The sequence below is a fragment of the Galendromus occidentalis genome, unplaced genomic scaffold (assembly GCF_000255335.2).
Source record: "Galendromus occidentalis unplaced genomic scaffold, Mocc_1.1 scf7180000077360, whole genome shotgun sequence".
NCBI classification, from domain to species: Eukaryota; Metazoa; Arthropoda; class Arachnida; order Mesostigmata; family Phytoseiidae; genus Galendromus; species Galendromus occidentalis.
The window spans coordinates 748912-764201 of NW_003805348.1; the positions used below are offsets into that span (position 1 = coordinate 748912).

Here is a 15290-nt window from a genome sequence, read left to right on the forward strand (position 1 = left end):
TGTTGACACTCCCCACCCATACATGACTTTCGCGCAGAGAGAAGTCGCACCCGGCTTCACCGTTAAACGTCCCCGCCGGCACTGTCGCGTCGTTGACGAAAGCTGCGGCAGGCGACTAATAAATCAGGGAGTCGATGCGATGTTCGAATCTTGATGCGGATCCCTGCTCATTGGCATGGAGTTCAGAAGATGGGCCAGAAAAGCTCCCGACGGGATTCCCGGCTTGCATACATAGGCATCGATCAGATCAGAGAAATTGATTGAGGAACCGGAGAATCGATAAAAAAGCTGTCTAGCCATGCCCCCGACGTACGAGTCGTAAGCCCGAGCTCAGTTGCTCGAAGTGATATTTCTGGACGAGTTCGAGTTTCTGGATGAGATCTCGATGCTCGGGGTGGGAGGGTGTGGGAGAGACGGGAGGGGGAATGACTCGATCATCGATGCTCAGATTGTCCTCTCCATGGATTTGTTCGGGTGGCTTCGATCATCGTTCCATCTCCCAGTGACGCTCCTCACTGCGCGGAACCGCTCGACGAAAAAAGCGAAACTCTGCACGAAACTCAGCTCGGGGGCCTCGCTCCCTTGAATCAGTTTCATGAAGTGAAGCCTCGAGACAGGCGTTCAGGTCACATTCCATTCAGACAACCGCTCCGACCACTATGATGCAGTCGATGCGCTGTACGTCTACATGAACATACGGTGCTCGCGTAGCATTTCCATCGACTGGCAGATTCCGGATCGGCACCGATCCGACTCGTCCCCGCCGTCGTCTGTTTTCCCTCCCTATAACTCAGGCGTGATCTTTGTCTGACAAAAATGCCTCGGTCGAGGCGAGTTCTCAGCGAATACATCCGATGTTGGGGGAGAATGCCGAGCTGGCATCGATGGTCCCGAGACTCTGCAGACGCTCGATTGAAGCCTCTGGGCGGCCCGTCATCCTCGGCTCCCATAAGGCCCATTCGAATTTCAATGATTCACGGTCGAGCTCGTCCTTTGATTTAGAAGAAAAAGAAGATTCAGAAGTCTTTGTGTCAACGACTCACGGAGACGTCGGCCGCGAATAACAATCGATTCCCGTGGAAACCTGATGGAGTCTCCATGAAGTATGATGAGTCGATTGTGGAGACGAGACAGCCTAATAATTTGAGCCCCGGAAGTACCTTCCATGCTTCTATCGAGATCGAAGAAGAGGGAAGTATTTGAGTTTTGACATTCGGCCACGACGAAGGGGACGTACACGTCAATCACCGACGACAGACGTCAACAGACACTCAACGGAAGTACAACGCGAGAAACGCAGGCACGCAGAATCGCAGATCACCGCTCATCCTGAACGCAACGTCGAAGCTGCCTGTTTGCTGAAAGAAAGTCAATGCCTCCGACGGCGTCATCGACACAGTAGTGAGCGAGGAATAGAGAACACGGTCGCGTCACTGTGCCGTCCACGTTTTTTTGTCGTGCTCTCGGGATGATGATGAGCCAATCGTCATTGCGTTCGCGTAGATCATCAGAGCCTCTCGGCAGGATATCTTTGACAACTTTCTTTCCCAGAGCTAAAATTCATCCTCCCACAAGATCCAGGAAATTCTTCGAATGTTTCTCTTTACATAGCCGGAGCGGGCGCAAGGAACGACCGAACCTTTTTCCGTTGTCCCGAAATTCTTCTCTTCTTCCATCAGTCTCGATGACTTCGGCGATTCTCGGTACTCGGGAGATCTTTTAAAATATCCTCAAGTTTCTGACACTTGGCCCACATTCCTCGTCATGCCGAAACTTCTTGCCTTCTTGGCTGCCGGGATTTTTTTTTTTCGCAGCTTGGGCTCCCATCGCGACTTTCCCGTCGAAGCTTCGGACCGAATTTGTTTCATAACAGCAGATGCACAGTAATTCGAGAGCGTCATCCCCGCAGAAAAGCTATTCCCTCTTTTCTACCACTGCATTCCTTCAAAGCGCGACGTTGGTCGTTCAGGCTCCCGGTCGACCCCGCACTTCAGTCATGGAGTTTCCGCGTACAGGGCAGAATCCCGCCCTAACGCAAACGACTTCATAAAGTTCGTTCGAAACGAGCTGGCTTTCCCGCTTTTGCCCGCTCGGATTTTTCATTGTTCGCGTCTTCCATGTGCCTTCGACGCTCAAGATTTCCTCCCGCACATACATGCATTCATCTGTTCCGCGCGCGAGCGAATGATTGAAGTGATGGATGGATGAGTGGAACATTTTCGTCTCAGCAACGAAGATGGCTCAAGCAAAAACTCCGAACCGCCTCACTACGACGACCGGGATTCGGTCGATTGAATCTGCGTGCACGAGAACGGCACCGAGGTCACCGGCCACAGAATCACAGCCCCGGGACGGCTTCTACCAGTCCTACCCGATGAGCCGGCGTGACACAATGAGGTCTCGGCTGTTCATTGGCTTGCGAGGGAAACTCATCCTCCATGAGCGTCTAGGACCTACAGGTGAGCTCGATTTCCGTCTGGTAGGAGTTCCCGCCCGCCTGCACACTGTCCCTCGGTCCCAAAGGATGTGCTCTTCTGAATGCATCGATGCATCTTCTGATGAATACGAGAGCCACCCCTTCCGATCGACCTTTGTTCTGAGGGAAACTCCCGCTCGGTGACGGTTTTCTGTCTGGCCGTAGCGCTCTACAATAACCGAAACGCACAGGATTGTTTCCAAACGAACCATTGATGGATCAGAAGGCCGGATTCGGAAGCCGAAGTTCGAGGCATTGGAAATCGGCCCAGACTGAAGAGACGTACTCGGGAGACGGCGACAGAGTCGATTGAGACCCGAATGCAAGATTCGAATCAGCTGATGTGAGGTCAAGAGAGACAATCGAGTACCTGAGTGATCGTTCACCGCAATCGAGAAACCGAAGGGTCAAGAATCATCTGGAGCAACGTAACGTTCTCCCATAATTCTGATTGCCCAGAAGTTTACTGGAGCGGCCTCATGCGTCATGCAGTACCGGTTCCCCTACGGACCGAATTTCAATGATCATAATCGAACTCACTTTTTATGACCCGTTCGGTGGTGCTGATTTTGTTGGATTGAACAGAAGATGCCGAAGTATTCGCTCCAGGAGTGGAGTTAGCGTTGCTGGACATTTTCTATGGCTTGTGTTTGTATCTGTTTTTCACACTAAACAAGAAAACGTATTTCTCCTTCTTGATGACTCCTCGTCGTATTCGTCGTCTCACTTTTGTCAGCCGGACACGCTGTGCCGACTTTTAACAAAGTTCGCGGTAAGCTCAATTCGTTTGGCGTTCAACAACCCGTCAATAGCTCCTAGGAGTTGAGTTTGGATAAGCTCTCCATGCTTGAGGAGGCTCTTCTGACGTCGAGTTTCGTATCTCAAGGTCGTGGACTGTGTCGTGTGTCAGGCGGCAGCCCTTTTTTCACCTGGAACGAAGTACGTTTCGCTGTTAGAGAGATATAGGCGTAACTATAAATCAACATGACGATAAGAGCCATGTCTGAAAGATGGAGTCGGTCTAGATGTTTTCGAAAGCGATTCATCTTTTTGTGATAGCGAGCAGCATCGTCTTTTCAACAGGTTCATGCTTCAATGAATCCAGGGTCTGTCCACGAGAACAGCGTCCTCATAGGTCTCGCGACACTGTCTCGCAGCGCCGGAGTCGATGCCAGAACGGCTTGAGCCACGGCGGTTAACTCCGTTCAAGACTTCAATCAAAACAACACCGGCCCAGGAGGCTAGAGAACCGAATCGATGATTTAATAATTCCGTGCTCTTCGGCCTCGTTCTCGGGAAGCTTCCTCAGAATGACATAGTGTCCGCAGGTCCAACTGCTTCTTCCGGGACTCCTAACGAAGATCCCCTCAGCCAACGGAACGAATTGAAGCGTTCCGTGGATGAAATTCACTGCGCGAAGGGACCTCGGCATAGGAGACGGAATGGCTCCGATATCCCTCTGAAGGCTTGAGTGTCGCTGCGGTCAGCTGCAGTGACCGGTGGTGGATATATATATAGATGAACGGAGGTCAAGAAGGAAAAACAGATAAAGAACAAAGACAAAGATCCAGAGGTCGTACGTATCTGCCCCTCGGGCAACGGCGACCCTTCTGACCGACACCGATACACAAGCAACGAAGCGAGCGAGTCGATCGGTCGGTCGGTCGACGATCCGCCAGATCGGATGAGCTACAGGACACTCGAGCAAAAGTTAATCGAAGGAGACCGATGCAGGTATAGGTATGTAGTGGAAGCAGCATCGTTTTGATGCTTCAGAGCGGCGTCCATCGGGGATCGTTCGGCATCCAACCGATCGGACTGAAGTTACTCAAGCTCAAGACGATCACTTCCCGGTTGGGTTTTCGGTGTGCTCACGAGACGGACGAGACCGGACGTCTCCGGGAGACGGGGAAAGCTCCGTCGACGCGGTATACGCTCGAAGATATCTAGCGCTCGAATCTAGCACTCGACTTCAGAGAAGCGTGAATCGATTATAATCGGATAGATCCCTTTGTCCCCAGGAGGAATTTCGGAAATCTACCGAGATTGACAGCTCAAGCTCGGAAGAGTATGAAGCTCGGATGAGCTGCCGCAGCTTGTTGATCCGCTGGAGAGCCAGCACTATTTCACCCGATTCATCCCGCGGGATATTCTGACGATGAATTCCCGTAAATTCTTGAAGTCGAGCGGCTTCTCGGAACGCAGTCTCGACACGAATTTTTCCCGTCCGAGAGCATTAGACTGGAACCGAGAATCGATTCGAGGCCGCGTCGAGGGTCCCTAGATGTGTCATAAGATCGGAATAGGAGTCGAATAGTCCGCTGAATTTTCGAGCAAAACGGTCGAGAGTTGAGAATGTCGCTCCCGAGAGTTTGAGGGTCGAACTCGCTGCGAGCGATTTTGCGAGCGAGCGTTCCCTGCGACGGTCGACGTATATCGTATCGAGTATGCTCGTATGCAAAAAAAGTGCTGGCTCTTCAGCATACAAGAGGGAAACAGAACTCATGCACGGGCGGAAGTGCACTCATGTGTTTCTGCGGCCACGTACGGAGTAGGGCCCCCAAGTGTAGGGCACTGCCCACGCGAAGACGAGAGCATTGTTGCGGACCTCGAACGATCGGTCGAGCGGAGCTCCCAAGGGGGATGCTTCCTATTTACTCCGGGATCACTTGACAGTTCAGCTCTGGCTGGGAGAAGAAGACTCTACGACGACTGCAGTGCTCTGAGTTCCTAATCCGAAAGTCAACGTCGAGCCGGGACCCCGAGAAAGCTCGTCTTTCGTCACAGGGTTTTTACTTTTTAGTCAGGCTTCTAGACCGCTTCGTGAGATGGGCCAGTGGCCTGAACGGTGGCAACCAGCGGGCCGGACCGCCGCTTGGCAGCGGATAGTGAGGGTAGAGAACGATACCCTAGCTCTCGTGCTTTGTATCGGTCAGTTAGTGGTCGCTCGTTTCGTTCATTGGTGATTTTGAGATTGCCCGAATCGGCTGAAGCCGCGACCGCTCGTTCGAATCGAGGGAGAGCATCAGCGGAATTTTCTTCCCGCCTCTGTCAGATGAATTCAGAGCCCAGAGGATTGTATCTGTTGGATACCGAAGTCGAGGAGAGCTGAGGAGGGAGCTTCGGAAAATCTCGGAATCCCAGAGGGAGCTTCGGAAAAGTGATATTTATCCGTCGATCTGCTGGGATTCGCTCGGGTCATTTGTGCTGACCCCACAATGTAATCAGAGCGGCGGTTACTCGCATTACCGCGAATAATAGCGGGGGTTCGGAAATCGTTGGCAAACTCTGCCGAGACCGAATATTTTGTTCAAAGAGGGATAGACGGAAGTCATCATGAGATCAGAGAGCGCTTCCGATCGACTCAGAGCTCGATTCGGGGAATCATTCCGAATGTCAATAAAGAAAGGATCTGCTGTAACCGAAGGGAAGTTCGGACCCTCGGGACCGGTCCCGAGTCATTCCCAGCTGTATGAAGCTGATTGAGATTCCGGTAGATTCCAGAGGGGGGTGTCTGGAAGCTCCGACGAGAAACCATTGAATTTCTAAGCTAAACCAGAAGCAATCGATGTTTGTTGAACACTCACGAGAATCTTTCGTCGGAGCTGTCACGCTCGAGTTGCTCCGAAATTAAACGCTTTGTCGTTGCTATGATGATTGTTGTTCAGGCGACTCTGCATAGAACTGTTACAGCAGCGCTGCTTTCGGATTTTCTATTCCCGATGAAACGAGTGGTTATCAGTCACTGTTTTGTTTCAGATGGTACGGTATGAGCGCTTGCACGACCGCATCCACGCACGCACATAAGCACGCAGCAAGGAATTAGCAGACGGTGGTTTTGTTGATGTTGACGCTATTTCTGTTGTTCCTTGTTCCGTTGCTCTACTCGTCGCCGCTGTCCAAGTCAGTGCTGTCTTCGTTGTTGGATTCACGAAACAGCTGTTGTCGAGGACGCGGTCACAGAATTCTGATCTGCGAGCAAGTTCTGACGGACAGACAGAAATCCAGAGCAGGTCTCGATCGATCGATTGGTTGAGTGATTGATTGATTGATGGATGAATCGACCACGCGACGGAAGAAACGACGACTGCCGAATCAGACAGATGAACGCGCTTTGGAAACCACGATATCCGAGCTTCGAGCGGTACGGGCCGCAACAAAGAAAGTGCTTTCGCTCGTTTTCGCGAGGTGTGCTTCCGCTAGCTGTTTCGACCCGCGCCCAGAGACTCTCTGCATTTCTCTCCGGTGAGTTGATTGTTGGTTGTTGGGCTTTTTCGTTGGTGCTTTGAGTATTTGTTTCACTCGCGCTCACACAGACGACGAAAACTGCTGCAACACTCACTCACGTACACACGCACTGTAGATGATAACCACCGGTAATCGACGTCGAAAACGGTGGTTTCGCGCACTCTACTTGATTCACAGACGTTATTTGCTGCTGTCGTTCTTGTTGCTGTAGCGATTATCGTTGCGGGTCTAACGCACGATTCACGAATGATCTCCGCTACGAATGATACGATGCTTGTTGTTGCTGCTGGAATTTTTACAGTTGCTGTTGTTTTTGTTGTTGATGCTGTTGTTGTTGTTGATAAATGTGATTGGTGATGACGATTGACTTTCGAGCGGCGGAAACATGTCACTCACAACCTCACAGTGGCTCAGCCCTTGAAGTTTTCACCAGTGCGTTCGCGGCCGACAACAGCTACGATGACTTGCTGTTGAGACTTTTCCCCGTTCGGAATCGTATTTGTCGTCGCTGTGGCTACTCGACGACGACGACCGACCGACAGACGGAAGGAAGACAGACGACACTGCGAGCAGCAGCGGCCCCGTACTTTCTGCTTTCCCCCTTTCACGCTGCTGCAGCACAAACAACACGCACACCTCACCCGCTCATCCCTGGCGTACTCGGTTTTCCGGTCGACGTTGTGGTCGGATGTTTCAGGAAAAACGAAGCCTTGGATACCGTCGACCGATGCGGCGAACGAAACCGAGACCAGTCGTTCGCTCACTCGCTCTCCAGCCGGTACTAACGGCCGGTAGGGTCGTTCGTGTTGGCGGTGGCGACGGTCGCGCAGCGCGGAATTGTCAAGGGCTCGAGATTTCTTCTCTTGCAGTCGCTCACTGGCCGTCGTCACTCTCGGACGGCGACTTCTGCTGTACACCACGAACAAAGGAAACTGCTGCTGTTGTTCTAGCACGCACGAAAAAACTCCCCGAGCCACTTGTGGTGATGCGGCTGGTGACTTGCTCCGGAGAGCAGCAAGGGACCCTGTTGGTTGAGCTCGTTCCTCGAACGGTTATTTTCTGTCCAGCCAGTCAGTCGAGGGGCTGGCTCAGAGGTGTTCTCTCTGCGGCTCCGACTCCAGGTGGGAGATCCAGCTCTGGCACCGATCGAGAGCAACTCACCGGATGAGCCACCTGCTTGTTCGCTGGGCCGTTCCAGAGAGCTGATCTGCCTATCCAGCGGCTCGGATGCTCGAAACTTTTGCTCGCTCGTTGGCTGGTTAGCCAGCTAGCTAGCTAGCTAGCTATCCGGCCAAGTGACCGACTGAGCGAGCGATCGACTGATTGACTGTACGAATGAACGACCGACTGACTGACTGACTGAACGGCTGACAGACCGAATGGGGGTGATTTTGCTCTCTGCTCAGAGTGAGTCCCGCTGGCACTTGTTCCTGGTGCTTGGTCTGCCGTTCGGTAGCGAGCTTGTTGTTCTTTTTCACTGGCTAGTTGGCTGAGTGGCTAGATGGCCCTCTGCCTAGTAGCTAGCCACTCACTGCTGTTGATGCTGCCTCACTGGCTGCCTGCCTGCTTCGCCTCTGTCTGTCTGTGTGTGTGGTTCGTTTGTTGGCAGCGGCGGCCGCGGCAGCAGCGGTGGCACGGCAAGCAGGCCTGCTGGCAGAACGGTCAGAGGGCTCGCTCGGTGGCTAACGGCGGGATGCTCGCTTGGCTAACTCGCTCATTCGCCCGGTGCGCTCGCTGGCCGGCTCGCTCGCTTGGCGTTCGCTGGTGCGCTGCGGCCGACTTGGGTAAGGAAGTTGGCAGCGGCGAGAGGACCCTCCGCCAGGCTGCTGGCGTTGCGCTAACAGCCGCTGCCGCCTTCGGGGAAAGGGAAGCGACGGCTGCGGCCGCCGACGGGTGGCAAGCCGCCACCGCTACGGCTCTCGTCTTGCCCTCTATCTCGCCATCCGTAAGCGAGCCAGCCTATAGTGAGTGACTGCGCGCAAGCGACACCGCGCACCACCACTGGGCCCCGTCGTCGAACGGACGGACGGACCTACAGAGCGAGCGAGACACCGCTCGCGCACACTCACACCCATACAGACTCTCAGGTTTTTTTCGCGCATGCGTGAAGAGGGTTGTCCGTCGTCGACGTGATACGGTTGTGATACGATTGCGCACCGACGTCGGCTGCAGCAGGCCCCCGACATGGACGTAGTCTACGTCACGTAGAGCCTCAGCGCCGCCGCTGCCTCCACCACCACCTTAGCACCACAGTTCCTGCAGCAGCAGCAGCAGTGTTTCACTCTCACACCAATTGCTGCTGCTTCGGCTGCCGTGGCCGCCGCAGAATATCGCAGGCAGCGGCTACTCGCACTTCCCTCGCTTACCACCACATGCTCCCACCACGGGACTTGTGAGCCGTGCGCGCATTTACTGTCCCACACTGCACTATATATTTTTTTATGGATTGTCTGACATTATACGGTTAGCGTACGTTCGCAATCGACGGTGAATAGACAAAAAGAATTTCCTCCGTGGCCGGCCGGTCGCTTTTTATATGGGACGCCGACATACCGAACCAGACAGTGATATTGACGGGTGTCGGTACAGTCGGACATCCGTATGGGCATATCGGAAGCTTGTTGAGCGCGACCGAGGTGCACTGCGAGGAGGCAGTCAATTTTCTTCTTCGCGTGTCGCAACGCTCGGGAAAACGGAGCAGATGCCTCACGACCGACGATAAACTCCCCATCGTCTTGCGCAATTTTCCCCCCCGACAATCAGGCGCAGTAGGTACTCACAGCAGACGGCAGAACTTTCGACGGACCCGTTAGCGGAGTCCCTCCTCGTTTGACATATGAATTTTTCAGATACCGAGCGTCCATGGCGCGAGAATATCGACTATGACCTCGGAGTACGATAGACCCCTCTCGACACAACGGATTTACGTCCCATCACCGATTCCTCCTCGATACAATCGTTCCATCGGTGCACCGGCCAATGGCGGAACCGCTCAGTGTTCACCGCACAATAGTTCCGATCCCCTAAATAATTAAATGATTATTATTATTTGCCGCAACGGAGGGTCGAGAAAGAGCGGTGACCGATCCAACTCACGAAACGGGTATCGGGAACCCTCGCTCAAAATGAAGGAATTACGCCGGACGTAAGCTCGCTCATCTGGAATTCTACGCCTCTGAAGACGCGGGATGACGCGTCGGGGGATAACGCGTCGGCTACGGGATTGGGAGGGATGTGCGATGTTGTATTCTGAAGGCCGCAGAGCACGTGGCGGCGGTCGCGACGTAGTTGTTCGGCGAAGAGATCGCCGTTTTTGATTTTTCCGCGCGCCTGGCGTTCCAGGTAGAAGCGCAGACCGATCTCGATGACTCGATGAGGAGACGTGCAACAGGGCCTGCTTTCGTGGTAGCGGGAGAAGAAGTGAAAAGCAGAACGAGCACAGGGTGGCCAGACGTTTCTCAGGAGTACCACGTGCGTTTTCCTAGAGATGCAGCTTGAGCTCCCCACTACGATGATATGAATTGTGCGGATGAGAGCCCGGGAGAACATTCAGAGCACTCCGAAAGTTCAACCCGTTTAAGAGGAAATGGAGCAAAAGAAAAGGGAAAGAAGCCATTCTTTGGGGATCGTTGCTAGATTAGACGGGAGCCAAGAATCAAATGTATCCGACGGAGTTTACAACTATCTTTTCGACCGGGAAACGGAGGACCGGAGTTCCATCCAAAGGGAAGCCTTTTCTGGAGTCCGCCGTTCAAGAAGAAGATCGTTCCAGGATGAGGAGGCCGAATGCGAGAATTCGATTCGGATTGAGCGCTCGGGGCTGAATTATCGAATGTCGTTCCGAGAATCTCTCTTTCCGGCGGCGGCGCAAATGCTCTCTTTGATCTGCGTCAAAGCCAAACATGAATTGGAACGGTGTAGTCCCACGGGAGGCCAAACTTCCGACTCGATAAGATTCATGAGGAAAGAATACCTCCCTCTCCGAGTGATCTCATTGCTCACGACGGCCTGCAGAAAATGAGACGAATTACAGGAAGTGCTCGCCTTCGAGACATAGAGTTCCGTACGCAAGGTTTCTTTTTCAGGGCAAGGGGGCGAGACTGTGCTCCGATGGGGAGGGGGCTGAGGTCCCATAGAGGCCTCCTATACTCCACCATTTTAGAGAACAACTTTCGAGAGGGACTGTAGCTCCTTTCACCCTTCCCCCTCCCCTCGAAACTGCGTACGCTACAGCGAGAACTTGCTCCCTTGGAGGAAGAAAGGCCGCCTGCCCCCGCACGAATCGATGATGCCGTCTACGATACAAATGCTATTTTTTCAATCCTGATTAAAATTACTGTCGCGTAATGCAGCTCCGAATGACAGGGGGGAGGCTTCCACAATCAGCCCCTTCTCTCTGAGTGAGCGGTCCGTGTCATCAACATCGCGGCATTGATGGGCGTAGAGCCAGTTATCGATCCATAATAATCCATGGAGGGAGGAAGACCACAATGTATTCGAACCTGGGCTGTATGGATGCTCCCTCTCGAGGTTCCGAGGATCCGGAGATCCGAGATCACTTTTGCAAGGATTCCAAACTGCCGAGACTTTCCGTCGTTCACTCGTGACTTGCTTGGGCCTGGCTCGGAAGGAATCAGAGAGCGCAAGATTAGAAAAAGATTCTAACGGGCTCCGATTAGAGTTCAATCATTCTGCTGACGCGCGGGGTTTTCGCGGAGATTCCGTTCTGCGGACATCAGACATTTGGAGTCTCCGATTTGGAGCCGGCACCTCTGAGGCCATAACCACTCGTCTTGCAGCACTCTGGAATTTCGAAAATCGAAAATTCGAAATTTCGAAAGTTCGTAGCTCCGAGTCCTTCCCGGGAAGGTTCTCCTGATTTTGATTTTAATCATTGCGGAGTTCTGAGGCGTTCGCAAGACTCTCTTCTGGGAGGTTCGCCATTATTTCTCGCGTCACTCCCATTCCGAGCGCTGGAGCAGGGTGGCTCAAATAGAATCTTGAGCCGCCAGACAACGTCGACGTTCAGTGAGTAACAGAGGATGAGTAGGAGGGGGCTTCGGCGATCAGATTCGGCTGGGACGCATTCACGTGTTTGCGCATCTGTTCCTTCGAAGGAGAGCCCGTTTGTTGCAGCTGCTATGGCTGCCGTTCAAAGCGACTGCAGCGCGTACGAACATCGAGACAATGGCACTTGGGACAACGACTTCGGGGCTGACGGCGAGCCGAAGATGCCGCCGCGCTGAGCTGTTGGTTCTGCGAGGCTCGCTCAGAAACCATCTCATCTGTCAATACAAATGAAGGGAGCATTCTCGATCCCGGAACGTGCCAGCCAGACACGACTCTCCCATGGAAGCGTATCGACCGATTCAACGCAACGAGGACAATCGTAACGGGAGTCGTAAATTGCAGGCGACTTCTACTCTGATCTTCGGTATGCACATATAAGTCAAATGCGTAAGCTGAAAAATGCGCTATTTTGAGAAACATATTATTGCCTGTTCTGGAATATTTGATTCTCCGGAGGAGAATAATCGAAGTCGAAGAGGTCATTGATCATGCTGGAGGAGGGGGGAGATAATCGCGATACCGATGAAAATAACTTTCGGGACGGGGATTTCATCGAGTTTCGATCGAATGGAACCCAAATCGACCAATGAATTGCTGCGCCTGGGAAAAACTTGGCTCTGAGACAATAGTTTTATACCGGGGAGAGACGGCGGACGGTAAGGAAGAGGTTCTCGTAGGAACGAACTTTGAGCGTGCGACATTCCCCACGGAGCTGACGTTTACGCTCGGAGGTCTCTCGGGGCTGCGGAGTTCCGAATATTCCGCGCGCGCTTCTAATCGGGAGTTCCGCCGCAAGGATTGTTTGCAGTGCGCATTTCAAGAAAACGGATTGCGCAAGTCCGTCAATGTCGATTATGCCTTGACGACTCTTTTCTTCATGGGATCGCGCATTCGAACGAGATCGCAGACGATGGCAGAGGAGCACTAGAAGACTTGAAACACCCGGTGCAAGTTCCACAGAGTTTTCTGCCCATCAGAGGCCCGGAGTCGTCTCAGCGGCTACGAGCTCTTTTGTCCGGGAAACTCCTGAATTCAGGTCCGGACGCCGACTGTGGGATGGAGCAACTTTAAACTCCATCCTTATCGATCGTTTGTGACTTGTGTTTGATTGCGGCGCAAGCTCCGAGCAAACATTCTCCTCAAACAAAGCTCCGGCGCCTATCACAACAAACGATCGTCACTCTGGAGCGAATAAGATTGAATACAGACAGCGTTCAACGGAACTCATTTCCCTGTTTGTGCTCGTCCACGTGTGTGAAAGGTATGCATGCAACCGTTGCCACCAATCAACCCGCTCTCCCTTATAAATCCATCCGAATCTCGGCTGGATCAAGGAACAGCAATGATTTACGATCCGAGTGTAGCATCCCCGATTGATCGAGACATGGATCCTGCTGCTGAATTCTCATGGAGTGTACCCGAAGAGAAGCCTTCAGAGCCTCGATCTTCGTCCTGTCAGAGTGTCACCGCGAAATCCGTGGTGATCCGAGACCGAGATCCGTGACGCTTCTGAATGCTGAACAGGATAGCGGCGTGGAATAACACGAGCAACCTCTTCGTGATTCGATTTGATCAACTCAAAAATTATAATCAATCCCAAAATCTGGGACAGGGTACTCGAGGCGCATGCTCGCCCGTTGTGGCACGGTGCCGTTCCGGACCAAATCCTGAATCCTGCGTTCCCCATCGATGCGGAACTTACCAATTGATAGATATGCTCAACTTACTCAGAGCGTCCAGCAGAGCGAATTTGATGTGCGTAAAGCTGGAAAATCGAAAAAAAATGCTGTCGTCCTTGAGAGACTCGACGAAGTCTCAATCACGATCAATCGATATAACTTTTGAGGGTCCCGTTCCTGGCAGCTAGAGATGTGGTTGTCCGAGGCAACCGACAATGGTTTCCACGAGATTCTACGCCGTTGTTTCGTTCTCTGGAGGAAAACTTTGCTTAATACTCGAAACTGCGAAGACGAAGTTTCACGCGTGGAAGAGATCCTTCCCGTCTCCTCAGCTGCTGTCACTCGAATCCGTTTTGCCGGAGGGTACGACATTAGGAAGGACGGATCGTTTGATCGATTCAGGAACGGAGTCCCCACTGTCACCTTACTTTGTCAAGCTCTGCGAGAACTCGAGATCGCGAAGCTCCGACCCACTTCTCCGCGAGCCTCGACCGCGATACTTCTCATCAGGTCTCGCAACCCGTCACGCACCGACCGTATACGAGCGCAAGTCTCGGATTTGCGAACGAAAGTTCTAAAACGAATTCAGAACCTCTCGAGGTCTCTGCAGGAACAGCCCCATCCGTATGGTCTCTGAGACAGGGTTTGGACCCCGCTCGAAGGGAAATTCTGCTCCGGGAGCTCGGCCAACGGCTCGGAAAGAATTCATCAGGAGGATTCGGCGTCAGTGGACTCGCATCCCCCCCCATCAAGGTTTTCAAAATGATCTATCGTTCCAAGTGTCCGGGACTGCGACGTTTTGCTCGTTCTTCGGAGTCGGCGCCGCGCCGGCTCGGATTATTGGAGTGTCTGATCGCTGTTGCTCGGATGAGAAATAGAAGCGGGTCGAATAGGGCGGATGAGGGAAGAAGGCATTCGAATTAATCGTTGCTTTCCATCCCACAGAGTGCAGACTGATGTTTCTGGGGAAATTGTTTTCTCGGAGCACTGGCTCGGATCAGGGCCCGACGAAGCCAGTGTGTTTTGTGTCTGTGCGGTTTCGATGCGTTTTTCTATGGAGGCGAGCACTCCTCCGCTCAGTCAGCCGGCGACCCCCGGGGGAAGAGCGGCACGCAGCGACAACAGCAGCACCAGACGGCTAGATGAGACGTTGTGGGGGAAATCATTGCGTCCGACTCGCAATCGTAGACCAACGCGTCGGATGTCTGCCGTAGAAGCTTGCGGCAACCTATACGGCAGCATAGCTGATCGTATCGCAGTCACTGCGCCCTCCCCAGAAGCTTAACCACAAAGCTCATCCGGTGCCGTGCCTATATTGCAGCTTAATGTACATTGTATCGTGAGGATGCCGTGGTCTAATCGGAACCGCCGGAAAATAGATAACCAGCCGGTATGAGAACGGAACACGCCGTTCGGCCTCGCGGACGATACTCGTGGATTTACTGTCGACGTCGAAGACGGCTCGTGCTGAACTCGAAAGCCCACTGAACGAGACGCAGGAGATAAATTGTCTCCGCCGTAGTTCGGTCTCTAAGGTACGATTCGAAGCCACTTTCGCTATTCTGGAGAACATCATTCCCATCCTGCCATTCAAGACTCGTCGATTGGCTAGTCCATCCACCGTCTAGCAGCAGATCCTTCCGTCCTCAGAGGGTCGTATAGCAAATGCGCGCGAATCGCTAGCTGCGTGCGCGGAATGTCTGCGCCACACTAAAGGAGGCAGATGTCTCTCCGCCTTCTGAAAGTGAGAGCTGGGACTCGAGGCTTGATCATTGGCTCAGGATATCACGCTTCGTCGATGCGGGCTCAACGCTCCG

The 15290-nt window shown here is 53.1% G+C and overlaps 1 protein-coding gene across 1 annotated transcript in view; it reads right to left on the minus strand.

Annotated features, from left to right (window-relative positions):
- LOC100904034 (serine/threonine-protein phosphatase 2B catalytic subunit 2) overlaps nt 1-3110 on the minus strand; it is a 30588-nt gene extending 27478 nt beyond the window's left edge. Inside the window, exon 1 of the mRNA XM_029111159.1 lies at nt 3017-3110. Within this exon, the coding sequence (XP_028966992.1) occupies nt 3017-3110 (94 nt within the window). The remainder of the gene's footprint in view (nt 1-3016) is intronic.
- Between the last annotated feature and the right edge of the window lie 12180 nt (nt 3111-15290).